Genomic DNA, 15,570 nt, shown 5'->3' on the forward strand with positions numbered 1-15,570 from the left:
ACAGACTGTGCAATCTGCAAGCCATCTCTCAGAGTGAAAATAGTAAAAAAAGGCCAAACTGGTAAATACTCAAAGAAAGCAAAACCCGTAAAGTCATTTGATACAACAACTTACGAGGAAAAAATATTTCACTCCATGAATGAGGCAGGAAAATATTTTGACATTTGTATCGCCTCAATACAATTTGTTGCAGAACGAATATATCAAACAGCGATCTCAAAAAAGACGGGTCATAGAATTCGATTTTCATATATAACATCAAAGGGAGATAACTCGTTTTGTGATAGCGTCGCATGACAAGAGTTATGTCCCTTGAAGTCCAATTAATGTTGCTATTAATTAATCATTTTACGATGAAAACTAATGAAATACACGCTATTATCTAACAGCTGTATTCTTTTTTTTAATGTTTTGTTCAAATATTTGGTTTCATTTAAATGCCGTGAAACACCATTAATAAGTATTTAAGGGTTTAACGATTCAAGGGAATTCAAATTAACACACACCTTGTGACTGACGCCGCTGTATTAGTCACTTTATATACAAGATGACTCGTTATAAGCCTGGGGCTTTCGAAAGCCAATTCAACTAATCAAAACTAACCCACGCTCTTGACCCGGGCGTGTGGTTGTCTTTTGTTCACAATCATGCAACCGGGTTAATTTAATTGGGTTGCTTTTGATTGGTTGAATTGGCCGTAGAGTTCCGCCCCGCCGTTTTATGTTTGTGCTGTCTTGTGCCGTCCCATCATCCATCAATCATTTCATTGTAAATATATTCATCCTTAATTAAGTACATGTAGTGATGTCCCCCAAGCATATCTTCTGGGCGGTCTACGATGACGTTTGTCACCCTAGGCCTCCCTCCCGGAGATGTATGCTTTGGGGTTCCAAGATGTGAATGTCCTTAATTAAGTATATGTATATGCCTGTAATCTGCCACAACACTCGAGTGGAGATTTACGGCATTGTACTGTCCATGTATGCCTGTAATCTGCCACAACACTCGAGTGGAGATTTCACTGGACAACAAATTTTTACAAAAGTCATGTTACTGAAATAAAATTAGTCAATTCTTATCAATTTTTATGTGCTGAACACGAATATGACAGTCAAATTGCAAAATTGGCTCTAGTTTTTTTTTGTAATCTGCAAGAAATTAATGTTTACATAACGAAATGCATTCCAATAGTAAAAGGTCAACTGTAATAGCCTACCTATAAAAAATCAAGTCATTGACTACATCTTAGATTTCTTCGCCTGTCTCTTGTACAGCTGTTCGGGAGCATCTCTGAGGAGTGTCCAGCAGTAGTCAGCCAGCATTGTAGTGGACCATTTTCCCTGGTATCTTTGTTCCATTGTTGCGATATCTTGATGAAAACGTTCGCCGTGTTCATCACTAACAATACCACAGTTGCTAGGAAAGAAATCCAAATGGGAATGAAGGAAGTGAATCTTTAGAGACATATTGCAGCCAAGTTTCTTATACTTCATCAACATGTCTTCTACTAGTTCCATATAGTTTTCTGCCCTAACATTTCCGAGGAAGTTTGTAGAAACTAGGCGAAAAGCATTCCATGCTTGTTTCGCGTCACCTTCCAGCAAGTTGTTGAACCGGTCATCTTTGAAAAGCTCTCGAATCTGAGGACCCACAAAAACTCCCTCTTTAATCTTTGCTTCGCTGAGTCGAGGGAATTTTTCATGCAGGTATCGGAATGCTGGCAAAGTCCGGTCAATGGCTTTCACGAAGTTCTTCATCAAACCTAGTTTGATGTGAAGGGGTGGTAGCAAGATTTTCTGAGCCTCAACCAGAGCTGGGTGTTGGATATTCTTCTCTCCAATGGCTACATTCTGCCTGTGAGTCCATTCCTTCCTCATGTAGTGCATTTCCCTTGCTCGGCTATCCCACTCGCATAAGAAACACATGTATTTTGTATATCCTTTCTGCAGTCCCATTAAAAGGGCAACTACCTTCAAATCACCACAGAGGTGCCAGCTGTACTTGTTATACTCAATGGAATTCAGTAGCTGCCTTAAGTTATCGTATGTCTCTTTCATGTGGACAGCATACGCTACTGGAATAGATGGAAGAATGTTTCCATTGTGCAAAAGCACAGCCTTGAGACTCAGTTTCGAAGAGTCCACAAATAGTCTCCATTCTTGTGGGTCATGAGTGATTTTTAAAGCATTCATGAGGCCCTCAATATCGGAACAGAATATCAGATTACTTTCCTTTCTGAAGAAAGGCTCCAATTGCTGGTGGCGCTTTCGATATGCAGTAATTGTGACATCTTCTTCTAGAAGATTCCATTGTTGGAGTCTTGATCCTAGCAATTCTGCCTTGTTCTTTGATAAGTCCAAATCACGAATCAGGTCATTTAGTTCTTCCTGTGTTATTCTGTGTGGGGTTGATGATGCACCACAGTGAAAATCTGGATCACTGCATGCTGATGGACCAGGAGAAGAACAGGTCGACTCACCTTTGTCTTCGTCAGATGAATCAAGAGAATATTCTGCTGGAGGTTCTGGAATAGGAAGTCCCTCACCATGTGGAACTGGTCTCAATGCAGACGGAATGTTTGGGTAGACTATTCTCGACTTCTTTCGCTTCGTTATTCCGCCGGAAAGAGGAGGAACCAAGCAGAAGTAACAGTCATTTAGGTGGTTGCTTGGCTCTCTCCACACCATTGGGACTGCAAACGGCATTGATGACCTTTTGCAATTCAACCACTGTGAAAGCTGTGTTGTACATGTAGCACAGCATATATGCGGAGCCCAAGGCTTGTCTTGGTCACCAACCTTGCATCCGAAGTAAAGATGATATGCCTTCTTCACTTGAGAATTGATACTTTTCTTCTGGTTGGCAAATGTCACTTCCCCACAAATATAGCAAAAATTGTCCGCGGTATTAACACACTTTCGAGGCATTACTGTTCTTTATTGTACGTAAATGGATAAAATAATAAGTTTTATGTAACAGTAGCTTGAACTGTCTCGCACAACGTCTAAAATATTTTAAATGCTGAACCTATCTGATTGGGCTTTATATAGTACACTGCTTACGTCAGCTTCAGCAGCCGCCTGGCATTAGTATAATAGGCCTACACATGTATAGTACACTGCTGACGTCAACTTACTTCAGCAGCCGCATGGCATTAGTATTGCATTGCATCAGAAAATGATACAATCAACTGTGGATGATGTGAGCATGATGGTATTATGCAATGTTACATCATTATTCCGGATGTTGCTGCAGTCCTACTGGAGAAATTTACACAGTGAAACATAGAAAATGAGGTATATGAATATCTTCAAAACGAGAGCCAATACAAATTTTTCACGGTTATATTCGTGTTCGGCACACCAAAATACTACAGATTAGGGCCTTTTCAAGTCAGTAATGATTTCACTGTTGACCAGTGTTTACGGCATTGTACTGTCCATGTATGCCTGTAATCTACCACAACACTCGAGTGGAGATTTACGGCATTGTACTGTCCATACAAAAAACGGGGTCAAAAATGACCCCCAATAATTTTATTAAATTTTATTAAAATTTTTGATATTAGAAATAAGATGTTTTATAAGAATAATGAATATCGAAGACATCAATAATATATTAACTGAGATTTCAAAATTAAAAAATCAAGGAATTGAATTATCTGATGGTCTCGACAGTGAAAAAATATTATCCGATTATGAGATTATTAACGAACAGTCGAAACGGGGGCGTTTTACCCTGGCCCGCGAGTACTTTTTTATAAAACGATTACAACATACGATTAATGAGAACCTGTACCACAATGACGCAAATGCATTCATTGGACTATTCACTGCCGTTGAAATAATACGAAAAAAACTCGGACGTGTTTATGAACGACGCCGGGAGATTTCTAGTAAGATCAAAAACATTAGAAGGATTATAGACGAAAACTCCGTGGAGCCCCCGATGGTACACTCGGCGGAAAATTAGAAAATTGCGGATCAATTTACAATAATGGTAGGTGAATCACTTACTACTCGGCTAGCCAGAGAGCGGCTAGCAGCGCTTAAAAAGTTCATACCGTTACGAGACAGAGTGAGAGAGAAACTTCAAACGCGACAACAAATGCAAACCGATTTTACTGTTGGAAGCGAACAGTTATTTGCCCCGGTAACTAAAGCGACTAAGGATGTTACAGCTGCAACAGAACGAGCAATATACGGGGATATTCCTAAGGAGGGCGAACGGAAAGAGGCGCCTCTTCTTCCTGTACTTGAAAAGATAGCAGCAGAGACAGAACAAACACAGCAACGGATAAAACAACTTTCCAGTGATATAAAAACCCAACGAGAGTATGAACGATTAGCTGATATTGATGATTCTGAACAGGGTGATGTTGGTGAACTTCAAAAAATTTCCACTCAAAAAGGAGTCCCCTTTATAGATAAACTCACTGAAGAGGCTATAGCACAAATAAAACGACCTCAATTACTGAAATCCGACGAGTATAGGGTTTTTGGTAATTTTGCCGCTCAAAGCTATCATTCAAGAAAAAACTTTTTAAAAGACGAGTATAAAAACAGTAATATAAAACGAGATGACTGGGTTAATTGGTTGTATAAAACGAATAAAGAGATTGATCGCTTGGATACAAAAGAATTGGGATATAAAGAATTTAAAAAAGGAATTGATGATTATGATATACGACAACAACAAGAAATACTACAACAGCAAAAAGAAGAAGTCCGAGAAAAACGTCAAAAAAAAGCTGGTTCTAAAAAAACAAGCGGAGAGGGGTATCCAAGTGGTAGTGGTCTAGTTGAAAACGCTAGTGTTACCTGCCCTAATAGTGTTCTCAGTGATATATCACGGCTAGAGGTATTAATTGGAGGAAAACGAGCCGGAAATAACTCTACGGAAATAATCAATGAGGCTGCTGATATTTGCAAGCGGTTATTTGCAGGCGGTATCATAGACATTAATACATATCGAACGCTCATAGACGAACTCGTGGATGATTAATTGGAAAACTGGTGTTTTTAATAAGGATGATCATACACTACAACCATGATAAACCAGTACTCGTCTACGTGGTAAACTCGCGATTGCCTATTTACCGCGCGTACTATGGAGATGGTCTCGGTAGCACCATTGCGGGGTTATTTACAAGAATGGCTCCAAAAGTAGCGCCGTTAGCCAAACAATTAGGAATGAAGGCTATTAATGTTATTCGTGATAAGGGTATTAGTGCCATTGGAGATGTTGCCGGAAGGGCGTTTTCTGCCGCACGAGACAAACTAATGTCGTTGGTGAAATCCAAGAGATTTTCAAAAAGAAAACAGAAACCACCGGTAATGCCATCAACGACAGTGATGCCTGCAAATGTCAGTAAAGTAATAAATAACGCCGTGGAAGAAAAATTAGAGTCGTTGGCGACGACTCAGTCGTTGGCGACGACTACGTCGTTGGCGACTTCGCCATCCGCCGATGCGGCAACCAACGCGCTCATGAACGCGATAGCGGGAAGTGGTCTACGACGAAAAAATCGCAATTGAAAACATCAACATGATAAATAATAGAATGTTTGCGCGAACCGCTGATCCCGCGTTTGATATGGACGCCCCAGTGCGCAGGGATGATTCTGTCCGTGATTATCAATATTATTCTTATTATGCAGCGCAACCCGACCTACGATCGCGAATTGAACTTCAGGTCCAAGATACCAGTAAATATTTTTTGCCGTGTGAAGCGTTTATCGAAATTGAGGGAGAACTCGTGACAAATGCTGCCGATAATGCGCCATACGCAGATGACCATCGTGTTCGAGTTGGCTTCGTCAACAACGGTATTATGGCGTTATTTGAGAGCGCCAGATATCTTATTGACGGGCGAGAAATTGAATCAATAGAACGCGAGGTTGATGTTGCAACGACGATAATTGGGTTAGCGAGATACTCGGATGATTATACAAGATCGGCGGGCCCATCTATGATGTTCGCAAAGGATATCACTAATAACGCTGATCATCTTCAGTACGTTAACTTGCTGGTGGAAAAAGATACCGCAATTGATCAGGCCGAAGCAAATAACCCAGACCGCAGAGCAAAACCAAACGTTAATTTCAATATTATAAAAAGTCTTAACGATAATTACAATATGGGATTTGCAACACGAGTAGAAATGTTGCAAAGACCACGCCGACAGTTTTCATGCGCGATTCCACTCCATCACATATTTGGATTCTGCAGAAATGTCAGGAAGGTTATCTATGGGGCTAAGCATACAATCGCGCTGACGCGAATGGGCGATGATAACAATGCAATATGGCGTGCTGCTGGCGTCGCTGCCGGTAAAGTCGTTTTAACTAAAATGGCATTGTGGATGCCGGTGCTGACTCCATCAGTTACCACGGAAGCACAATTGTTAGCATTTATGGAACAGGGAGGGAAATCGCTGTTGAGTTGGCTAGCGGTAACAACTGATGCTAAAGAGGATAACGTCGCCGATACGTTTACATGGCACTTGGCGTCAAAACAGGGTGTTTCAGCCCCGCGTCATATATTCATAGCGCTACAGAATAGGGAACGATTGGGCAGTCAAGAACACAGCCATATGATATTTGATCAATTAGGAGTCAGGGATGTTTCGCTGAGAATAAACGGACAACAGGAACCATCCGAGGATATACAGCTTAATTACGGCGACAACCATATCGCACGTGTGTATCATCGATTGCTGTCATATATGGGCCGTGATCAAAACGTCGACACTGGTTTGCAAATATCACAACTTGATTTTAAAAAGCTGTATCCGATTTATTATTTTTCGTTGGAACATCTTGATTTAACGAGACAATCCGTCGTTGATATACACTTCCGAGCTCGTATAGCCCCGGGTGGTGTTAATTACAGAGCGGTTGCTGTCATTCTCAGCGATAAATCAATGCTGCTAGAAGGTGTTGGTGGACGAATGAGAATCGTTGATGCGCCAGTGGAAAACATGTAATTGAAAGCACAAAACGCGTTTACAATAAAATGTCGTATAGTGTCGTCAGTGTAGAGTTGACTGATGGTCAAGTCAAGAAATTACGATCAAAGTCGGCTAAACAATGCGGGACCACAATAACGCTGAAGCCGTCACAGATGGCGGGTGGTAATCATAAGATATCGTTGACGGCGCGTCAAATAAAACATTTCAATGATGCGATGAAGAATAAAAAGGGTGTTCAAATAGATTTTTCAGCCGCAGCAATTAAAAACATGGAAAAGACCGGTGGGATATTTCCGCTGTTAGCTGAGATTCCAGCGTTGATTGCCGCGGCCGCACCAGCAGTGGCTAAGGCGGCGGCGTTAGGAGCCGTTGGTACCGCGGCGGGGATGGCATTGAAGAAGGCAACCGGGAAAGGCTACAAAAAAAAACGACCCGTGGCCGGAAAGGGTCTAAGACTACCGGGAACCCCGTATTCATGGTACTCGGGAAAGGGTCTAAGACTACCGGGAACCGTTTATTAACTCGGGAGTCAATGACTCCTGAGTCAATGACTCCAATGTCTAATTTTGATTTAATAGACGCCGCAAACGCGTTAGCGATAAAAAACTTCAGAGGTGTTTTTATGAGGGATCAATTACCGGCGGCACCAAGGAATATTGAAACCGGCATAATTAACCTCGATGGATCCTCCGGAGCAGGAACTCATTGGGTTGCATACGCGATTGATCCGCGTGCGATCGTCTATTTTGATTCATACGGGTTAGCCCCGCCGAAAGAGTTCATGCGGTATATCCGGGCGTGTTCAGCCCGGGTTTTTTATTCCACGCTGCCAACACAGCGATTAAGTGACCCACCGATATGTGGCCGTGAGGTATTGAACGTACTTGCGGCGATTTCATCATCGCGAAAACCACCTCATGTGGTTGTAAACGAATACACTAGTGGGGTCGTAGAAGCTCAACGGATTTTAGAGAATAACATTTACAATAATAATGATTGATATCTGGGGGCGACCGGTTTCGGCGCTGAAAGAATCCACGGAAACGACCGCCGCCGACATAAAAAAACTAATTGAGGATGAAATCGCTGATATGTTGAATCTAACAAGTGTTGACCCGGGCGAAATAGTTGTATTTCAAGACCGCCAGGGTAAATTGAAATCCGGTAATGTGTCACTGAATGACGTTTTAATACGACAGCGTGATGCCGCCGAGGACACTATCGCGCTGTATACCAGCGACGGACGACTCAAACCGGGTGAATCCATCTTGACGATAAATGGAAAAATAAGTACACTTGGCGACAATTATATAACCATGTCAAATTTGTTAAAAGGTTTACGTAGTGAAATTAACTTGCATGAAGAACGGCTCAGGTTGACGCTAACGCATTTCGTCGATGTACAAGACATTATCAATAGTTTTTTTCGGGGACCCCCGACGGCAACCGAACTGAATTTTGTAATGATAAAAAATGCTATTTCGGATCTTATGATGCTGCCGGGCCAATTTACCTCGTTACGAAAAAATGTTAACAGGATCGATGACAACTTTGATAAATTCTTTGGTAAAAAAAATACCAAGCCGGATGAGATCACAATAACTATAAATGATATCACTGCGTATAGACAGGAAATAGAAACAATCAAAACTGATGTTGCAACGAACAAAAAGAGTGTAGACTCGCATGAACGGGAAATAGAAACAATCGGCGCTAATGTTGCAACGATCATAAATAATGTAGACTCGCATGGACGGAAAATAGAAACAATCAAAACTGATGTTACAACGATCATAAATAATATGGACGCACATACACAGGAAATAGGAACAATCAAAACTGATATTGAAGCGAACAAAAAGAGTGTGGACGCGCATACACAGGAAATAGGAACAATCAAAACTGATATTGAAGCGAACAAAAAAAATGTAGACGCGTATTGGCGGGGAATAGGATTAATCAAAACTGATGTTGCAGCGAACAAAAAAGGTATAGACGTGCATACATATGAAATAGAAACAATCAAACTTGATGTTGCGGCGAACAAAAAAAGTATGACCGAGAATACACGGGAAATAGAAACAATCAAAACTAATGTTGTAACGATCATAAATAATGTAGACGCGCATAGACAGAGAATAGAAACAATTAACACTAATGCTATAGCGAGCAAAAAATGTATAGACGTGCATGAAGGGGAAATAGAAGTACTCAAAATTAATGTTATAGCGAACAAAAAAAGTATAGACACGCATATACAGGAAATAAATACACTCATTACTAGGGTTGCAGCGAACAAAAAAGATGTGGACACGCATATACAGGAAATAGGAACGATTAAAACTGATGTTGAAGCGATTAAAGACGGATTACCGAGAGTAGCAGAGCAATTCGAAAAAATAAAAATCCCTCATGAGAACATCATCAACACAGTATACACAATTCGGCATGGATCATTCGATTGGACTCCTACACAGAATACAGTAAATATTACCGCAACTGTTAAGGGTATTTATCGATTGACACTGGTTTCAATGATGCAGTTTAATATATTATCGTCGAGTTCATCCGGGTTTAACAATACAATATCAACAATTATAGACAGGAACGCAACTGAACAGTTTACAATTTATGCCGTTGATAGAAATCTAGCCCGGGCAAACATTACATGGTATGTGGAATTTGCAGCGAATCTAAGTAATTAAAAACACTAGCTCTTTTAAAATAAAAATGACCACCAAGGAAGTTGAATCAGAGGTATCACCGACGTCACATCAATATCGATTCGATACCGCAAAAGAATTTTCCGCGAACTTGAAAACGCTTTCCGAACAATACCGTGTAAAAATAAAAAAATACCGTCGTAAAATAACCGCCATCGACGCGGTCGTGTACTCGGTGTCGGGTATAGTAGCTGGCGCCGGTGTTATTTTATCCACGGTGACCACGATAACCCCGATCGCTGTTCCAATCGCTGTCTCCGCAATGACAACAGTTGCTGGAATTGCCAACGCAATCACTAGGAAGATATCATCGTGTTTTCAGAAAAAACTCAACGAGTATACAGTAAAACATCAAATAGTATCCGACGCATACTCGAAATTATCCGGGTTGATCTCGTTATCGATTGATAATTTGTTCGTATCCGATGTTGAATTCTCCACGATGGTCCAGTTGTATAGCTCCGCGATGTCAAAAATCGAGGATTTTCAACTGGAAGCCGGAACCACCTGGTTGTTGAAATTAGACACTAAAGACAACGAATAATAATAATGTCGCTGAACCCCGAAGGGTTTCAATTACTTCAGCGGATCGTGGAGAACACCACTCCGGTACAAACAAATATGATATCGATAACATCAACGAAACCCGAATTCAGTGTAAACTTTCCATCACCGGTTCCAGTAAAGGAAATAGCACTGGCAAAATTGCGAGTATATCACAGTTGGCCTAATATCCGAGCGGACGCATTTAACGGACAACAACCTAATAACTCGCTGGTTTTTGCACGGACAAATAAACCCGATGGGACCCCAGACTGGGAGGAGGTTACAATACCAACTGGGTCATACCAAATAGAGCAAATCAATAAAGAATTTCAACGCAGGATAAAATCGATCACAGGAAAGGAATCAAAAATCGCTATTACGGTTCATGAACCGACGTTATCGTCGACGATTGAAATAAGCACACCGGGGTATATGGTTGATATTTATAACAGTTCAATAAGAACCATACTAGGATGGCCTGAGAATCCACCCGCGGACACCCCCCCCCCCCCATCAACTATCCTCAGACACGATAACGGAGATGGTGGTAGGCATATTGCTCCATACAACGTAAATATTGCATCGGTGATAGCGATTAATCTAGTGTGTGATGCTATCGAAGGAAGTTACCAGGTAGATACCAAGCAATCAAATCAGGCTCAACAGGGATATATCCTTTATTCGTTTTCACCAACAGCCCCTCCGGGATTTTTAATCGTTGAGAGTCCGATTAATCCGGTCTATATGCGATGCCATGATCGGTTTTTAACGAGAATTAATTTTAGAATTACCGATCAGTCAAATAACCTAATTGATCTGCAAGAGGAGGAGTTAGTGATCACTCTGTTTGTAAGATCATAAAGACTTTCATTGTAAATAACCACTTAGCAGCAGAGGGGGCGATGACATCGACGCGGTCGTCGATGTGCTTACCGGACGCTGACGACGCTGGGGGTCGGCGCGCAGAAGGTGTTAATTAAACCAAATGACGTTTGGACGATCCCCCAACGACGACGTCGTTTTTTTTTTACCAGGCGCTGACGACACTAGATCGTTGAGTGCAGAAAGTAATAATTAAGCAAAATAACGATTGGACAAAATGTCGGATTCGCCCCCTCTGCTGCTAGTTCGAACTCCGGCCGAGTCATTAAGAGGTTAGTGTTAGGACTGGTCGTCCTGGTGTCAGGATAATGTGACTGGGTGGGGCATGTCTGCGGCATCATGACCCAGTGCTAGACATCACTATAAACTGCCACACTGCATACATCGTAACGATATATCTGAGCAATTTTAAAGCTACGTTAGCAATCCAAATCACACACACACACACACACACACACACACACACACATTGGTACAGATTTCATTGAAAATTCGAAAAACGTAAAATTCATAGAAGTGTCACTGATCTTTACTCTCCATTGATTAAGATGTACAGAAGTTAGACTATATTGTTTAGAATATATTAGGATACAAAAATACATTTTTTATATCGGCAAAAACTGCAAATATAAGTCGTGCATAGAAGCAGACTAGTTTTTCTTAACTTCGCATGTGCGGAATATACAAGACAGTTTCGAAATAATTTTATTTAATTGTCCAAATATAAAATCAACAAAAAGAAAATTCTTTAATTGGTATATGACTAATACCATTGTACAAAATAAATAAGAAAGATATAAATTATCGTTTTTGGTGGCAATTCTGGCAAAATTTTGACGCGCAAGTCAAGTCAGTGCTAAAGATAAACTTAAGAGAAACGTTTTAACACAAACGAAAATATGTGTCGGAAGTAACAACCGTACTTACTGGATATATGCAGAAAAAACAAGTTTTAGTGATATTGTCATTGACTATTATACATATTGTGCATAGTTCCCCAGCCGACATAATAAGCATGCACGTGTGTATTAAGTTGTTTAAAAAAACGTTGCTTGCCTGTTCCCTTGTGGGTCGCATTTTCGAGGTAATTAAATATCCAACGTTCCTGATTAAAAGTGAATGTACTTCAAGTCTTCGTAGTATACGCGAACTGTCACTACACTCTGGTTGTTATATGTATAATTCAGGTATACCTTTAAACCGTTTTTAGCAAGGAGCAGCGTTGGCTCAATGTTTATCGTGCTGGGCGAGCTACCAAACGGATGCGATTTTGAATCCGACCGTTGATCATTCCAGGTCAGTTACCATGGTGTGTCCTTGGGCAAGGAATTTCACTCCAATTGCCAGAGTAGTAAACAGACTTTTCGTCTTGCTTAACCGTAAAATATTAAAACCCAACCAACCCATTACTAGATACAATTACTACTTTCTGTTGTAGCTCTTTTTTATGGTTCTGCAACTATCGCTGCCTCAGGCTCCACAGCTACTACTGCTTTTAACATTACTATCACTACCAATACGACTTTTACTAAATTTTTACATTATGCAAACTATGAGAATGTAAAGCAGATATTCACTTTTTTTTTCTCCAGATGATAACAACTGAGCTTGGGAAATGTTTCTCACCGAAGTGTGAACCAGGAACCAAAACCTACCTTTATGCTGAGCGGTGTATCGAGCTCACATGGCTGATGTGTACTCATGATCCCCCAATCTACCTGTACAGGTGTAAACCAGGTACACCTCATCAAGACATCTTCAAAGTTTACAAACGGTCAGGGACAATCGTGGAATTCTGTGTGTGGCCATGTGTATATTTGTACGAAGGAGGACCCTTGATATCTAAAGGCGTTGCAGAGATGAAACCATGATAGCTTTAAGTTATAAACAGTTTCTGTATCAATTGGAGCGAAGAGATGTTAAATATACAGATATTTGAGAAGGTGTGGGTTATAACATATAGAAAGACACACAGGCGGATAGATGAACAAGTAGAGAACGACCAACACCTGTATTACTTAACTAATCGTTTCTGATGATATTTGCCCGTTACACCACAAAAAAGTTATTATATTACATTCAGAAATATATTTGAACCAGAAGTATTTGTAGTTGAAAAATGTTTATACAAAACAATTACTAAATTATAATAAATTATTTACCAAGCACAATTGCAGTCTCACTGAGAATTATTTCATCCCTTCACATCTGAAACTTTTCAAACCATTTCTTGCTTCGTCTGCGCAAACGTTTGCAATTTCGAAAAATATAGCCGACAACTTCGAGCGCAGTGTTAAATGTATGCTATTATTGTTTAGGACGACGGAGCGGCCTAATATACAGGAGCAGATGCTGATAATCAGGCATGTAGATGGGCAAGTTAATAATGAGGAGATCTTGTTAATCAGGCATGTAGACAGGCAAGTCAGTAATGAGCAGATGCTGGTAATCAGACATGTAGATGGGCAGTTAATAATGTGCAGATCTTGGTAATCAGGCATGTAGATGGGCAAGTTAATAATGAGTAGATTTTGATAATCAGGCATGTAGACAGGCAAGTCAGTAATGAGCAGATGCTGGTAATCAGACATGTAGATGGGCAAGTTAATAATGTGCAGATCTTGGTAATCAGGCATGTAGATGGACAAGTCAGTAATGAGCAGATGCTGGTAATCAGACATGTAGATGGGCAAATCAGTAATGTGCAGATCTTGGTAATCAGGCATGTAGACAGGCAAGTCAGTAATGAGCAGATGCTGGTAATCAGACATGTAGATGGGCAGTTAATAATGTGCAGATCTTGGTAATCAGGCATGTAGACAGGCAAGTCAGTAATGAGCAGATGCTGGTAATCAGACATGTAGATGGGCAAATCAGTAATGTGCAGATCTTGGTAATCAGGCATGTAGATGGGCAAGTCAGTAATGAACTGATGCTGGTAATCAGGAAGATAGATGGGCAAGTCAGTAGGTTAGTCATTTAGGTAGATAGTAAATAATTAGTGCGTGTTCGTATGCATATGTCTTTGTTTGTGAATGTGCATGTTTCTTTCTGGGACAGGTTGATACTTTCCTGTACGTTTCTGAGTTATTATAGAATTATGAATTTATATAATAAAAATCGAATGATGTAGCAAGTATGCATTTTGTATTTTTTTTTTTGTTCTCTGTACATATAGCGCTATTCAATGAACAAATATAATATACTTTTACTACAACTAAAAACATTTAACTTGAAAAGAAACTCTTGAAGGAAAAAATAGGTTTCGTATTTCTGCTAATCAAAGTTTAGCTACTGTGAGCAGCAGGCCTCAACACAGATTCAGCATTGTTTTATATCGTTTTATGGTATCCCCCCTTACTATTTTATACAAAGATGACAAAGCTGCAGAACATGCCCAGAATTCTGATTAATATTAATATTAATATACGGAAGTGAGACCGTGAATGTAAAGTGCAGTCAAAAACAAATAAACCCTGGCAAGATGCAGCAACGCTAAATTCCCCATCTCCTTAAAGTATGCATGAAATTCATTGTGGGAGAAAGAAATTATTATCAAGGTTGTGTACAGTGGTCATCCAACTCATGCTTTTTATCTGATGCCATACCAAAACTTTATTCAGTGAAATACTTTCTAACTATGGCGTGGTATGGTCAGCAAATTAATAGTTCATCTCTGAAGCACATGTTGTTTGGTTCTACCATCGGAAAGAGATACATGTCGCATCGTTAAGGGAGATTACTCTGTCAACCTTGATGGTTGGCTTGAAAAAGGTATCTAGTTAGCCCGTTAATATATTATTAAAAGAGAACGAGAGTTTGGTTTGGTACTTTGAGGCATGACGACACAATTAGTCTCTTTAGACAAATGGATTGAAGTGCCATGCCGAACGACACACTTCAACAACCGACAAGGGCTGAGAGAGAGAGAGAGAGATGGGGGGGGGGGGCATCATCTAAACGAGATGGCAACGATCTAATATGTAAATGGGGAAATTATCCTTAACAATTTGTTTCAGCAGCTAATTACGACTTTAGGTAAACAACAATTATGCTAAAAACCAACGTATGTTAGCATCAGTGTATGATATGATATTTTATTAGTTAAAGATACGAAAATTTGTCCAAAGTTTTGCAATACAATAAATCTCTGCGATCGCAAGAAGTGATGCGACTTTAGATGTGGATGGCTATAAATAAGACAATTTGGTTTATAAATGTTAATTGACATCAGAAATCTTCGAAATCTCTATAATTTGTAAGAGGATATCACCATAAACACTTATAATCACCATCATCAAGATTTCTGTTAGATATCAGAGGGGCGTTATTTATAATCGCGTTTTACCATCTAACTCGACATTTGCATATGGTATATGGGAAAGGGAGGCTCGCTATGTCGGATGAAATGGTTGTCAGATATGACCCGGCAATAGTCATATAACAG

General features: G+C 40.2%; 1 protein-coding gene across 1 annotated transcript in view; it reads left to right on the top strand.

Annotated features, from left to right (window-relative positions):
* The window catches only part of LOC149797993 (uncharacterized), a 31,784-nt gene extending 18,309 nt beyond the window's left edge, over positions 1 to 13,475 (top strand). The window contains exon 6 of the mRNA XM_089963063.1: positions 12,716 to 13,475. Coding sequence (XP_089819189.1) covers positions 12,716 to 12,994 — 279 coding nt within the window. The 3' untranslated portion in view covers positions 12,995 to 13,475. The remainder of the gene's footprint in view (positions 1 to 12,715) is intronic.
* The last annotated feature ends 2,095 nt before the right edge of the window (positions 13,476 to 15,570 follow it).

The sequence above is a fragment of the Sinohyriopsis cumingii genome, chromosome 6, assembly GCF_028554795.1.
Source record: "Sinohyriopsis cumingii isolate HCF-2022 chromosome 6, ASM2855479v2, whole genome shotgun sequence".
In the NCBI taxonomy this organism is placed as follows: Eukaryota; Metazoa; Mollusca; class Bivalvia; order Unionida; family Unionidae; genus Sinohyriopsis; species Sinohyriopsis cumingii.